Source organism: Equus quagga, chromosome 7, assembly GCF_021613505.1.
Source record: "Equus quagga isolate Etosha38 chromosome 7, UCLA_HA_Equagga_1.0, whole genome shotgun sequence".
NCBI lineage: Eukaryota > Metazoa > Chordata > Mammalia > Perissodactyla > Equidae > Equus > Equus quagga.
In genome coordinates, this window is record NC_060273.1 from 59,029,073 (window position 1) to 59,045,259 (window position 16,187).

The window sequence follows — 16,187 nt, forward strand, 5'->3', positions numbered from 1 at the left end:
AGACAATATTAAAAAATGAATAAGCAGAACAGAAAAAATACTCCGGATACATACATCTGAAAAGGACTTAAATTCAGAATATTTAAAGAACTCCTACAACTCAATAATTTTTAAATAGTCACTTTAAAAATGAACATAAGTTTTTTGGGTTTCTTTTTTTTGAGGAAGATTAGCCCTGAGCTAACACCTGCTGCCAATCCTACTCTTTTTTGCTGAGGAAGACAGGCCCTGAGCTAACATCCGTGCCCATCTGCCTCTACTTTATATGTGGGACACCTACCACAGCATGGCTTGCCAAGCAGTGCCATGTCTGCACCTGGGATCCAAACCAGCGAACCCCGGGCCACCGAAGCAGAACGTGCGCACTTAACGCCTGTGCCACTGGGTTGGCCCCCTGAACTTGAGGTTTGAACAGATATTTCACAAAGTGAAGACATAGTATGGCCAATAATCACACACAAAGATGCTCAACATCAAAGAAATGCAAATTAAAATCTCACTGAGATACCTTTACATACCTAACAGAATGGCTAAAATTAAAAAGACTGATAATATCATATGTAAACAAGCATTTTGAGCAGCTAGAATGCTCATTCATTGCTAGTGGGAGAATGACATAAAACAACCACTTTAGAAAACTGGCAGTTTATTATAAAGTTAAATGTATACCTACCCCACAGCCCGGTAATTCCACTTTTAGGTGCTTATCCAACAGAAATGAAAGCATATATCTATACAGACTTGGACAAGAATATTCATAGCAGCTTAATTCAAAATAACCTAAAACTGGAAACACCCATCAAAGGATGAATGGATAGACAAATTGTGGTATATCCATACTGTGGACTATTACTCAACTATACAAAGAAATGAACTATATGAATGAATCTCAGAATCGTTATGCTGAGTGAAGTTAGAGACATGTGAAATGCTAAAACAGGTGAGACTAATTTATAGCGAAAGACATGATCTTGTCTTGAGGGAAGGATAGGGATTGACTGTGAAGGCCATAAAAAACTTTCTTAGGTGATGGACATGTTTTATATCTTGATAGGGGTGTGGGTAACATGGATATGTACATTTATCAAAATTCATCAAACTGTAACAGTGAAGATCTGTTCATTTCACTGTCTGTATTACTGTATGGAATTTATACCCCAATTTTAAAACAATAATACAGAAGGTTAGTGGGGTGGGGGCACAAAAGTTCAGTCGAAGGGCGAGGAAAGAATGGGAAATAAAGACATCAACCCCTATATTGTAGAAAACTCTTCCAAGCACTTTTTCTATGAAGAGGGAAAATAAAGGCATGGAAGCTGGAGGGTAATATAAGATCCAAGGATTGTGAATTTTGTTGTGTTTTTTGTTTTGGTTTAGAAGGTCCAATATTAGACCATGTTTGTGGGGTAGTGGGAATGGTCCACTAACTGATGGAAGGTGGTAGGGGTTGAATTGTATCCCCTAAAATGATATGTTGAATGTGACCTCACCTCACAATGTGACCTTATTTGGAAATAGGGTTGCTGACCAACTCACACTTACGAGGGCACAGATGTATAATTCTCCAGAAGGGAGGGACACTGCAAGTCTCATGGCGCAGGCTGACGTCAATGGAGTGGAGAAGTATAATCCTCCCCTTGGAATGAGTATTTTGAACACTAATACAAGGTGCTACGAGAAGTAGAGGCAGAGGATATGAGTACAGTACACATGCATTCATGCTCACAAATTCGTTTGGGGAAGGATGAGGAAGTCCTCGTCGAGCTGCTTCGGTTTTCAGTTGTGTGTGTGGTAATGCCATCAGCTGAGGGTGATGAGGAAAGAGGGAGCCGTGAGTCAGAACTTTGAGGAGAGGCCTACGCTGAAATTATGTATAACTTTTTAGCTACTGTAAGAAAATTTTTAGAACTTTTTATTACAAAAATTTTCAAACATACAGAAAAGTTTAAAGAACACCCTAATGAACACTCTTACCCTTTCTACCTGAATTTTGTTTGGTTATGTCTTTTTCTCTTTTCATCTGAGTCAGCCCTTCTACTCTTTTTTTTTAACTGATTTATTGAGCCTTTATTTTTTTAGAGCAGTTTTAGGTTCACGGCAAAATTGAGGGGGAGATACAGAGCTTTCCCATATGTGCCCTGCCCCCACACATGCACAGCTTCCCCATTATCCACATCCCCCAGCAGTGTGGTACATTTGTTACAACTGATGAACCTACATTGACACATCATCATCACCCAAAGTCCACAGTTTACATTATGGCTCGCTTTTGCTGTTGTACATTCTGTGAGTTTTGACAAATGTATAAGGACAGGCATCCATCATTGCAGTGTCATACAGAGTATTTTCACTGTGCTAAAAATCCTTTTTGCTCCTCCTATTACTCCACCCTATCCCTCAAACCCAGACAATTATTGATGTTTTTACTGTCTCCATAGTTTTGCTTTTTCCAGAACGACAAATAGTTGGAATCATACAGTATGTAGCCTTTTCAGATTTGCTTCTTTCACTTACTAATATGCATTTAAGTTTCCTCCTGCATGTCTTTTTATGGCATGCTAGGTCATCTCTTTTTAGCACTGAATAATATTCCTTTGTCTGGATGTATGACAGTTTATTTATCCTTTCACCTACTGAAGGACATCTTGGTTGCTTACAAGTTTTGCAATTGTGAATAAAACTGCTATAAACATCTGTGTGCAGGTTTTTGTGTGGAATTACTACTTTTTTCCTTCATTACATTGGTTTTTTGAAGAGCTGATGTCAGTTATCTGATTATTTTCTTCAGGAGTCATTTAATATTCCACTAAGCCTTGTATTTTCTGTAAACTTTTTGAAGGGGGACTTGATTAGATTGATGATGCTGTGTATTTCATATTGTATCATATTAGGAGGCACTTGACAAAAGGTCTTCCCAGTATTAGTGATTCTATGTTTTACCATTTGGTAGGGGGCCACTTTTTTTACCCTTTGCAATCAATAAGTAATCTTTGGCGTCCTACTTTGGAACCGGGGAATATCCTGTAACCTAAGAACTTTCACCTAATTGCTTCCATTGACGTTCCTCCTCTAAATCAATTATTGCATTGGAGGTGGCAAAGTGTGAAAGATGGTGTTTAAATTCATGAGAATGAGATCATCTAGGGAGAGAGTGTGAGTGAAGAAGAAAAGAGTCCAGGTTCACCCCCTTAGTGACTCCAACCACTGCAAGTCAGGTACAGGATGGTGCAGCAAAGGGGTGAGGAAAGAAGCAGTCAGATGAAAGGAAACCAAGTACAGAGAGCGTTTCAACAAAGAGGAAGTTGTGAATTAGCGTAAGATGAAAAAAGAAGTGCCCATTAAATTTGGCAAGATAGAATTCACTGGAGAAGTTGGCAAGAGATTTTGCAGAGGACTGGGACAGAAACCAGGCTACCGTGGGTTAAAGTGAATGAGAAAGAACAAAGGAGAAAGCCATACTTTTTCAGACATGGCTTTAAATATCTCTAGCTTGGGCTTGTCAATAAACATTTATTGGCTTTCACAAATTTCACATTAATTTCTCTTCCTTTGGTCATTTCTCTCAACATGAGCTTTGAAATGTAGTATAGTTAGATACGTAAGTGTAATTGATCGTCTTTCTTGCTAGACTGTAAGCTCTGTGAAGACAGGAATTGTCTTGGTTCATTTCTGTGGCCTCTGGCATAGTAATTATTCAACAGATCTTGGTAGTTGTTACATGACTCTAAGTCTGGCAGATCTCATTGATCGTACGATCAATTACCATCTGCACGGTCATCATTCCCAGGTGTGTGTCTCTAGCTCAGAGCCTTCTCCTGAGGACTTACATATGCAAGATTTTACCCAACATCTCCACTTCACCTCAAACTCAGTGTGTCCCGAATCGAATGCATCAATGTCACTCTGCAAATACGCTTTCACCCAAGTTCTTTATCTTAGGGAATAGCATGGTCATTAGTCCAATTGCCCGAGTCAGAGAGCCTTGAACTCTTCCTCAGGCTAGGGGCCGTCTTCTTCTCTTATCTGAATTATTGTCTATTTTTGTTTAGTTTTTTAAAGCAACCAGCCAGTGTCTAACACATACTAGGTATTCATAAATAGTATTGGATGAATGGTCTGACTTGAGGTTTATTCCCATTGAATTCATTTTCCACTCAGCAGTCAGCGACATTCTGAAACATATCTGATGCTGATCTAATGCCACTTAGTGGCTCACCATCGTCCACAGGTTAAAGATCAAATTTCTTGTTGTTCATTGGGCTCTTTATGATTCACACAATCAGATCTACTTACCTCTGCAGTTTAACTTCTTGCCACTTTACTCCTGGTGATTCTGAATGTTCGGTGTCTCAAATGTGCCAAACTCTCTTCCCTTTCCACTTTATGTTACATTTGCACTGAATCCTCATATTCCTGATCCTCTTTCATCTGACTCACTCCTACTAATTCTTTAGGTGCTACCTTAGTGCTCACCTCCTGACCTGACCTAGACTAGGTTAGAGACTCCTGCTAGGTCACAAAGCATTTTGCTAATCAAGCATTTACTTACGCACTTAAGTAATCAAGGCCCACGTTGCCTTTTGCTACCAATTTTGCAAGGAACATTCTTACACTAAAGTCTTTGTACAGACTGTCTGAAAGGTTAGGTCCTGGGAGAGGAATTTCTACATCAAAGAGCACATGAGTTTTGACTAACAGATATTGTCAAGTTGTTACAATTAAGTTGTACGGTATGTCATTTCCCTCTACCTTCATCTTAGTGTATGGTGAAAGTGTTTGCTCATTGTTAATCTGCTATGGAAAGATTGGCATTTCATTTTACTTTGCATTTCTTGGATGATAAGTAAGATTATCTTTTCAAAAATAAAGGACATTTGCATTCCTTCTAGGTTATCTTTGCATGGATCTTACCTACTTTTTGTCTTTTCCTTATTGATTTATAAAAGCCTCTAATCAGAAGAAATTTGCTTTGCCTGTCAGGTGTTTGTCATTTGATTATGGATTTTTCCTCCATGCAGATTCTTTTTCTTTTTATGAAATCACAGCTATCTTTCATGGTTTCATAGTCTGCTTTAGAAAGTCTATTTTAGGGGCCAGCCCTGTGGCTGAGTGATTAAGTTTGCGTGCTCCGCTTTGGCGGCCCAGGGTTTTGCTGGTTCAAATCCTGGCGCGGCCAGGGCACCACTCATTAAGCCACGCTGAGGCGGCATCCCACATGCCACAGCTGGAAGGACCCACATCTAAAAATACACAACTATGTACTTGGGGGGCTTTAGAAGAAAAAGGAAAAATAAAATCTTTAAAAAAAAAGTATATTTTGAAATTCTAAAGACACTCTCCCACATTATCTTGTACTATTTTTATAGTTTCTTTTTTTAAAATTTACATCTGGAATTTATTTTTAGTTTGAAAGTAGGTGAAAGATACAAATTCTTTCCCCCATGTGGAAAGCCAGTTTTCCCAAAATTATTTCTTGAATAACGTACACTTTGAGGAAATTCCACCATTGATTGTTTCTATTTTCTTTGTGAAGTAGAAGTTGCTATTATCTGCTGAGAGGGAGTTGCTGAAGTCTGAGGTTTGAGGAAAATTAAAAATGGGAAAGAAAAAAACCCCACAGAATGTTAGGTGATATCAAGAGGCTAGCTAAGGTTGGAAAGCAGGGCCTTGCCATAGCCACCACCCTGATATTAGAGGATTTTATTTAGTAGTGCTCAACAGCTTGGCTTTAAAAGCATAAGATGCAGACATTTGAATTTGTGCAGTGTTGAATTTATTTATTTTTAGGAAGATTAGTCCTGAGCTAACGTCTGTGCCCATCTGCCTCTAATTATATGTGGGAGGCCTGCCACAGCATGGCTTGATAAGCAGTGCGTAGGTCCACACCCGGGATCCGAACCAGTGAACCCTGGGCTGCTGAAGCAGAGCGTGCAAACTTCATCACTACACCACTGGGCCAGGCCCTGTGCAGTGTTGAATTTTAACAAGATGAGAGGAAAAAGAATGGAAAGATGGGGGATAGAGTGATGGACCATTAAATCTAAGATAAATAGTAAAGGGAAATAAATAGAATATAGTCTGGTAACAACTCTCTAAAACCTAGTGGCTTAAATGACAACATGTATTTTGCTCACAAATCTATAATTTGGGCAGGGCTCAGCCCAGGCTCTTTACTGCTGTCCAGCATCACCTGGGACAGCTGGCTTGAAGATTGGGAATCAACTGAAGTTGGCTGTGTTCCAAGTGACGTTGTATCTTTTTTTTTTTTTTTTTTTTGAGGAAGATTAGCCCTGAGCTAACTACTGCCAATCCTCCTCTTTTTGCTGAGGACGACTAGTCCTGAGCTAACATCCCTCTGTGCCCATCTTCCTCTGCTTTATATGTGGGATGCCTACCACAGCATGGCTTTTGCCAAGTGGTGCCATGTCTGCACCCAGGATCTGAACCAGTGAACCCCGGCCACCGAAGAGGAACGTGCACACTTAACTGCTGCGCCACCGGGCTGGCCCCATGTATCATCTTTGACAACTGTGGTAGACAAAATAATGGCTCCCCCAAAGATGTCCACATCCTAATCTCTGGAATCAGTGAATATGTTTACCTCACTTGGCAAAGGGACTTTGCAGATGTTAATAATGGGGGGATTATACTTGATTATCTGTGTGGGTACAATATAATCAAAAGGGTCCTTCCTTCTTATAGAAGGAAGTCAGAGGGGCAGTCAGAAAACAAGAGGTTAGAGTGATAGGCTTTGAAGCTGGAGGAAGGAGTTATATGCCAAGGAATGCTGGTGGCTTCTAGAAGGTGGAGAAGGAAACTGATTGGTCCCCAGAGGCTCCAGGAGGAATGCAGCCCTACCAAACATCTTGATTTTAGCCCCATGAGACTCATTTTAGATTTCTGACTTCCAGAACTGTTAACAAATTTGTGTTCTTTTAAGCCACTAAATTTGTGATTTGTTATAGCAGCAGTAAGAAACTAATATAGATGACCCAGATACTGAAGTTACATAGCGCCACTTCCACCATTGTTACTGACCTACCCAGACTCATGAAACAGATCACCATCTCCCAATGGAAGAGTGTCAATGTCATACTGAAGAGCACGTTGGGTGGGAGACGGTAGTGTGGCCATTTTTGGAAAATATTATCTGCCACAGAAAGAAAATTAGGATCAACTTGATTAGTAAAGGGCTAGATATGGTCAGATGCCTAGCCTTCAAGAGCTGAGTATTTGTAAATTTTCATTAGGCCTTAACCATGAACACTTTCCAATATGTGGCCTGTCAAGCCTAGGTGCTTCTCAGAAATTATAGGCAATCTAAGGGTGGTGGTAGCAAAAATCTGGGCATATAGTTTGAAACTGTTCCAAATATGTATTAAAAATACTAGTAAATGGAATTTGACATTATGTATAAGAAAATAAAGAGGATCTTTATTATTTCATACCTGAAGGACTGTATGATGGTGGGGGTTAGGAGCAGACAAAAAATAATGTTTGGGACTTGACATTCTCATTCTGAAACCGTCATACAAAGATCCCTCCTAACCAGTGCCCCATTTCCTTCGTGATCTCAAAAGGCAAGAAGTCATTAGCTTCTACAAACTGTTCATGATCTTTTAGAAAATGCAATTTTTAAAAGGGTATATTTTCTTCTCTTAAAGGATTGTCTTCCGTTAATGATTTAAAAAACAAACACATTCTGAAATGCTTCCCCCAAAACAAAGCTAAACATTTTCCAAAGAATGTGAGAATGCAAACTAATTTCCTTTTAAATAAATCTTATGTAAAAATAATGCATGCAAAAATGAACAGGTTTTCATAAAGAAAGCCATTTTAAACCAGTAGCCCAAGAGAAAATAATCATCTCAATGTTAAGACTTTAGTTTGAGAATGATCTATTTGATTGTTTTAAGAGCTTTATTGAGGTGTAACTGACATATAATAAACTGTACATATTTCAAGTGTACAATCTGATGTTTGACACTCATATATTTATACACAACCATATATATATATATATATATATTTATATACACACCCACAAAATCATCACTGTGATCAAGATAGTGGATATATCCTCCATCCACAAAAATAATGCATCTTATTCCTGATATTGGTAGTTTATGTATTTTTACTTTCCTGATCAATCTAGTTAGAGGTTTACCAATTTTATTGATCTTCTCAATGAATCAACTATTTTTCATTGATTTTTCTCTTTTGGTTTTGTTTTCTAGTTTATTGATTTCTGCTCTTTACGATTCCTTTTCCTCTACTTACTTTGCATGTAAATTTCTTTTCTTATTCTAAGGTAAAAGCTGAGGTTATTGATTTGAAACCTTTCTTCTTTTGACATATAGGCCTTCAGTGAGGTAATTTTACTCTAAATCTGCTTTAGCAGTATTCCACGTTTTGATATGTTGTGTCTTTATTTTCATTCTGTTCAAAAGTTTCTAATTTTCCTTTTGATTTCTTTGACACATGGCTCATTTAGAAGTGTGATATTTAATTTCCAACTATTTATGGGTTTTCCAGAGATATTTCTGTTACTGATTTCTAATTAAGGTGAATACTTGAGGAACCTTTTGTTGATCTCCAGAGTTCTCTTTCTGTGCAATTTTCTCCTTTCTAGTACTCTGTCCTGCCAACTCTGGCCACTTTGCTCTCCCCAGATCTCAGCTCTGTCTTTTCAACTAAGACAACTGGGTGGGCTCTGCCTGAGTTTCCCTTCCCTACATCACAGTTTGGAACTTCTCTCAAGGCTGTAAACAGGGAACAATCATAGGGCTCACCTTAATTTTTCCCATCTCTTGGGGATTGCCGTTCTTTGTTGTTTCATGTCTAGCATCTTGAAAATCACTCTTTTGTATATTTCATCTAGTCTTTTGATAGTTTTAGGGGTATGGGTGTGTGTGTGTGTGTGTGTGTGTGTGTATGTAGGCTAGAGGAGGAGCAATAAATCCGATCCCTGTTACTCCATCTGGCCTAAAAGCAGAAGTCTTGAATTATTTGATTTTACTGGACAATTTTTCTAATTTCTACATTTCCTCTGAACTTAATCCAAATAATGACATTTAAAAATTCAACCATGTATTAAGATTAATAAAATAATTTTTTATGAAAAGCTATTCTGATTGTAATAGTCTCAGTTGGTCCACCAATGGGGAAACATTACAAAAAAGTGGTTTATAATAACATACCAACTGTGTAAATCAGATATTTTAGATGGGAAATTACCACTTTCTAAATAGTATACTACCATTTGGGATTCTGGAGACAAGGTGAGGAGGGGGGAGGCCAGAGACAATAAATACACTGTAAATAGAAGTATTAATGTAACTTCATATAATACAAGTTGAATAATGGGGTAATTGACTTAATATGTGGTTTTATTTCATATTACACAAATATTAATCAAACAGTAGTCAGGCAGATGATAAGCTGTATACGACAAATTCTCTAGAGAGGATATGAGCAGGGTTTCTCAGATTTTACTGTATCTAAGAATTAACTGCGGAGTTTGTTAAAAATGCAGATTTTCAGGCCACACTCAGATTTTAATTTAGTAGGACTGGGGTGGAGTCTAGGAATCTACAAATTATTGAGCAACTCATTGACTCTGATAAGACATAGAGAGATTACTATGGAGTTAAACATGTCCTTATTTCTTATTTGAACTGAATAAATGAATGATGGGTAGGACAGAATGAACACTATTAGGTGAATCAATACAAAGGCGAGAACAAGCCAAGCTTTTTTAGCCTCGCTTAAGAGGTTCAGAGTAGAAAAAGCCTGCAGTATCAAACTAAAACACCTGGGGATTAGAATCTTGAAAACATCTAGCATTTCGGAATGGGGGATAATAACATGAGAGTGAATTTTAAAGGAATGTTGATTTGATGGGATGAGTTGTAAAGCGGGAAAGCCAGTCAGAGTTTTAGAAAGAGGTGATAAAAGTGAGCATTGAGGAAGAGTACGGACAACAGAAAATAAAACGTCAGAAGACATATCGGTAAAAAAGAGTTGAACTTCCTTTCACATACTTAAGGATAGGAAGTAATATTAAATACAATGTTAAAAATATTTATTACAAACAGAATAATAATAAAATCTCAACAACAATAAAAACAAGATGAAATAATCTTCAGCAGGGTTTTCAGATGTTTACTTGGGTGAATCTTGAAACTCCACAGGAGCTCAGTAGCAGTTTGTAGTGCCTGGAAGGATTATCCAACAGTGGTATTAGTTTTCTAAATTAAAACAAATTCCCCAGTCATTATAAACTAAAAACAGGCACTCCGTATCTTGTGTATGGCAGATGAAGCAATGCTTGTGTTTTGTAGCATAATTTTATTTATATTTCATTTACTATTTCAACCGATTTTGATTTACTGTTAAAGATACAAAGATTCACAGTCATGAAAGAGAGAGAATCGACTCCAAAACTACAAATTAGACATTTAGGTTAAAAATGCTAAGGGCATGTTAGAGGGAATAATTCTGGTGAGGGGGAGGTAGGAGCAAAATGTCAGACGAGGCTTCAAGGAAGACGGGGTCTGAACTGGGCTTGAAGGACAGGTGGGATCTGGACATAGGGAAAATAGAGTACGGAAGGAGGAAGGAAAAGGCATTTTACACGGAAATCTCAGTGAGAATTTCTTTTATATCTGAAGATGTTAACAAATTTTGACAGTTCATAAAAATGAATAACTTGCTAAATGCTGTGACAGCAAATCCAAAGGAAGCTGATACTTCTACACATTTACTCGTTTCTTACCTTCTTTTAATGGGGTTTTGAGAGCAAAATTTTCTTTACTTTCATGAACAAAAGCCTTTGAAGGATCAAAGTGTTTGATGCCCAGAACTTTATTCAGTTCCTCTTGAAGTTTTCTCTCACTTTGTTTCCTTTTAGCAAGCTGAGAGCGGAGTTTTGACACCTCCTATGTCAAAAAATATAGATAATAAACAATTATTAAAGAGCGTGTCAGTGAAACGTGTTACTAATGTTACTGACAAATTCCAAAGTTGCTCAGTGGCAAAAATCACTACTAGGTACAGGCTTTAAGACAATGAACTATAAGATGGCTTTGAAGAGCTGTGACAAAGGGGACAATGAGTCATTTAAATCTTCTTGCCCCTCTACCGGTACACAGCTTTGTTTCTGATAAAAGTTCATCTCCAAATTAAATGCTGAGATCAACTTCTGGCATGAGAGCATGAGAAGCTCCGGTGAGCCGCTTTCCAGGGAAACTAAAAATTATAAAAAGGCTACCACGTAAGGCCTGTAAAAACGGTCCGAAGGCAAAACAGCCAATGAAGAAACAGCCACTCAAGCAAATCTACAAAACTGTAGTGAAAACGGCTCCCTCCCCACTCCCAGCTTAGCAAGGCGAAAACTCCAGCCAGACTGCAGCAGCCAAGAACACAGGGCTCCCTCTCCCCTCAGGAGGGGCAGGGCATCAGCATTTCTCATCTTGGCCCAGCTTCCTGTTGCTGAGGCCATGTCCCAAGCAAACATGGTTGAAAAAACCTCAGGGTGCTCCCCAGCATCCTCTCCCTCAAGTCCACAGAGCACTCAGCTCCTAGGGTAGAGGTGTCACTCAGAAGAAAGCTTGCCATTGTCCCCAACTCGGGCTCCAGAGCCCTGCCTCAGAGATTTTACCTGGGAGGAGAAGCAGGCCCTAAAACATAAAGCTCGTAATTTCTTCCCAAAGGAACTGACTTCACTTACAACAGAGCTTGGAGAAATTAAAGCCAAAGGGCGCCCTAAATAAGGTAGAGGCTGTGGTGCAAGGGAATTGGGAGGTATTAAAAATGTAGGCTACACTGTAGACTGTCTGGTTTGTAGAAGAGACCTGGTGAATAATACAGTTAGTTGGGAGGAGCCCTTCTCGAGTCAGAACAACGTCAATCACTGACCTCAGACATAATTCCAACAAAGGAGACAGAATTTGATTGGATTAGTTTGTAGAGCAATTTATGCCTCAGGGCATTGTCGAAAGTAATAGAGCAATAAGCAACTAGGTATCCAGCAACTAGTTTAACATGCGGTTAGGGAAAGAGAGGAAGACAAAGAGAGCCTTGCCAAAACCAGTGTCATCCCAGGGAGACTGTGGGCATACCCAAAACTGAACATCCCTAGTAGCAACACCAGAGGCACAACACTATTGTGGATGGAGAGGAGAAATAGTTTTCACTAAAACAGTCTAGCCAAGGGGCCGGCCCTGCGGCCGAGTGGTTAAGTTTGTGTGCTCTGCTGCGGCAGCCCAGGGTTTCGCCAGTTTGGATCCTGGGCGCAGACATGGCACTGCTTGTCAGGCCACGTTGAGGCGGCATCCCACATGCCACATGTAGAAGGACCTACAACTAAGATATACAACTATGTACCAGGGGTATTTGGTGAGATAAAGCAGGAGAAAAAAAAAAGATTGGGAACAGTTGTTAGCTCAGGTGGCAATCTTAAAAACCAAACAAACAAACAAAAATCTAGCCCATTATTAAACAAACAAACACGAAAATAACAACATACCTGGAAGGAGAGGGCAGTACACTGAGGGGCTACAAGGTATTATCTAAAATATCCACTTTCCAACAAAAATTTACAAGGTGTGCAAATAAACAGGAATGCATGACCTATACATTGGAAAGAAAGCAGGAAATAAAAAATGCCTGTAAGAGTAATAAGATATTGGATTTATCCAGAAAAGATTTTAAAGTTGCCATTATGAATATGTTCACAGAACTAAAGGAACTAAAAAAACATAAGATGACTCAAATTACTAGAATCAGAAATGAAAGAAGAGACATTACTACTACTGACCTTACCAAAATAAAAAGGATTATAAAGGAATACTGTGAATAATTGTATACCAACAAATCCGGTAACTTGAAAGAAGTGGACAAACTCATAAAGACACAAAACTGTCTACTGAAATTGTCTCAAGAAGAAATAGTCAATCTGAATAGGCTTATAAGAAGTGAAGGAATTGAATTAGTAATCAAAAACTACCCACAAAGACAAGCCCAGGTGCAGATGGCTTCACCACTGAATTTTACCACACATTCAATGAAGAAGTAATACCAACTATTCACAAACTATTCCAAAAAATAGAAAGGACAAAACCGTTTCCGACTCATTTTATGAGATCAGCATTATCCTGATGCCAAAACCAGACAAAGACATTACATGAAACCTACAGACTAGTATCTGTTAGGGGTATGGATGAAAAAACCCTCAACAAGTACTAGCAAAGCAAACCCAGCAACACATAAAAGGAATTATACACCATGACCAAGTAAAATTTATCAGGAATGCAAGATTGATTTAACATCCAAAAATCAACCAATGTAAGAAATCATATCAATTGAATTTTTCAAAAATCACATCATCATCTCAATAGAAACAGAAAAGGCATTGACAAAATTTAACACCGTTTCATGATAAAAACTCTAAAAAAACTAGGAATAGAAGGAAATTTCCTTAACTTGATAAAGAGCATCTATGACAAAGCCACAGCTAATATCATATTTAATAGTAAAAGTCTGAATGCTTTTCCCCAAATCAGGAACAAAACAAAAACGTCCACTCACACCACTTCTATTCAACATTGTCATGGAGATTCTAGCCAGGGAACATGGGCAAGAAAAATAAATCAAAAGCATTTAGATTAGAAAGGAGGTAAAACTACTTCTATTTACAGATGATCTTCTATACAGAAAATCCTAAAGAAACCACTAAAAAACTATTATGACTAATAAATGAGTCAAGCAAAGTTGCAGGACCCAAGATCAAGATACAAAAATCAACTGTATTTCTATATACTTGCAATGAACTATCCAAAAATGAAATTAAGGAAACAATTTGATTTACAATAGCCTCAAAAAAGGATAAAAGATTTAGGATTAAATTTAAGAAAAGAAGTTTAAAATATATAAAATATATACTCTGAAAATTACAAAACATTGAAGGAAATTAAAGATCTAAATAAGTGGAAAAACATCACATGCTAAAAGACTTAACTATGCCCCAAACTGAGAAGATGACTTCTCTAGAAATTGAAAAGCTGATTCTAGAATTCACATGGAATTGCAAGGGACCCAGAATAGCCAAAACAATCTTGAAAAAGAGGAACAAAGTAGAGGGACTCATGCTTCCCGGTTTCAAAACTTACCACCAACCAACAGTAGTCAAGACAGTGTGGTAGCACAGGATAGGTATATAGATCAATGGAATGCATTTGAGAGTCTAGAAATAAGACCATTCATTGAGGAAAACGGTAGTTTCTTCAACAAATGGTGTGGGAACAACTGGATACCTACATGCTAAAGAATGAAGCTGGACTCTTACCTCTGGGCCTCACTCTGTATACAAAAATTCACTCAAAATGGATCAATGACCTAAATGTAAGAGCTAAAACTATAAAACTCTTAGTAATAAACATAGTGGTAAACCTTCATAACATTGAATTTGGCAAAGATTGTTAGATGCAAAAAATAAGCCACAAAGGAAAAAACAGGTATACTGGACTTCATCAAAATTTTGTGCTTCAAAGAAAATCATCAAGAAAGTGAAAAGACAATGCACAGAATGGGAGAAAATATTTTCAAATAAGACATCTGATAAGGGACTAGTATGTAGAATATAAAAAGAAAGAATAAAAAGACAAAAGACAAAAAAAGACTCATAAAAAGACAAATAATCCAATTAATAAACAAGCAAAGGGGGCCAGCCCGGTGGCACAGCGCTTAAGTGTGCATGTTCCGCTTTGGTGGCCTGGGGTTCGCCGGTTCGGATCCTGGGTGAGGACATGGCACCGCTTGGCAAGCCGTGTTGTGGCAGGCGTCCCACATATAAAATAGAGGAAGATGGGCATGGATGTTAGCTCAGAGCCAGTCTTCCTCAGCAAAAAGAAGAGGATTGGCAGCAGATGTTAGCTCAGGGCTGATCTTCCTCAAAAAAAAAAAAAAAGGTAAAAAAAAACCAAGCAAAGGATCTGAATAGACATTTCTCCTACGAAGATATACAAATGGCCAATAAGCACATGAAAAGATGCTCAACATTACTAGTCATCAGGGAAATGCAAGTCAAAGTCACTATTAGGTATCACTTCACATCCACTAGGATGGCTAGAATCAAGAAGTCAGAAAATAACAAGTATTGGTGAGGATGTGGAGAAATGGGAACCCTCATACATTGCTGGTAGAATGTAGAATAATATAGCTGCTTTGGAAAACAGTCCAACAGTTCCTCAAATAATTAAACAGAGAGGTACCATATGACCCGGCAATTTCCCTTCTAGGTCTAACCCAAGAGAAACAAAAACATATGTCCACACAAAAATCTGTACACGAATGCAGCATTATTCATAATTGCTTAAAGGTGGAAACAACCCAAATGTCCATCAACTGACAAATGGATAATTAAAATGTGACACATCCACACAGTGAAATATTAGGCCATAAAAAGGAATGAAGTACTGGTACATGCTACAACATGGATGAACCTTGAAAACACTGTGCTAATCGAAAGAAGCCAGTCATGAAAAACCACATATTATTTGATTCCACAAATAAGAAATGTCCAGAATCAGGAAATTTATAGAGATTGAAAGTAGATTAGTGGTTGGAGGGGCAGATGAGGAGATAGGAAGATGACAGCTAAAGGGTAAGGGGATGCTTTTTCTTTTCTTTTCTTTTTGAGGAAGATTGGCCCTGAGCTAACATTTATTGCCAATATTCATCTTTTTGCTTGAGAAAGAGAGCTGCTGAGCTAACACCTGTGCCAATCTTCCTCTATTTTCTGTGGGATGTCACCAAAGAGTGGCTTGACAAGTGGTGCTAGGTCCACGCCCAGGATCTGAACCTGCAAACCCCAGGCCACCGAAGTGGAGCCCGCAAACTTAACCACTAGGCCACCAGCCTGGTCCCAGGAGTTTCATTTTGAGGTGGTGAAAATGTTCTAAAACTGACTGTGGTGATGGTTGGCACCTATATGTGAATATACCAAAAACCAGTGAGTGGTATACTTTAAATGGGTGAATTGTATGGTATGTGAATTATATCTCAATAAAGCTGTTAAAAAAACTTTAATGCCTAACTATTTTTGAACGCTGCTTATCTATATGGTATTTAATTACATCGAGGACTTTGCTATTTTGCAAATAGAAAGGATGTGTAAAGCTTTATGA

General features: G+C 38.3%; 1 protein-coding gene across 1 annotated transcript in view; it reads right to left on the reverse strand.

The window, feature by feature from the left end:
- Positions 1 to 10,067: 10,067 nt before the first annotated feature.
- The window catches only part of HMMR (hyaluronan mediated motility receptor), a 35,487-nt gene continuing 29,367 nt past the window's right edge, over positions 10,068 to 16,187 (reverse strand). The window contains exons 17-18 of the mRNA XM_046666850.1: positions 10,778 to 10,940; positions 10,068 to 10,217 (exon numbers count right to left, since the gene is read on the reverse strand). Of these exons, the coding sequence (XP_046522806.1) occupies positions 10,198 to 10,217; positions 10,778 to 10,940 (183 nt within the window). The 3' untranslated portion in view covers positions 10,068 to 10,197. The remainder of the gene's footprint in view (positions 10,218 to 10,777; positions 10,941 to 16,187) is intronic.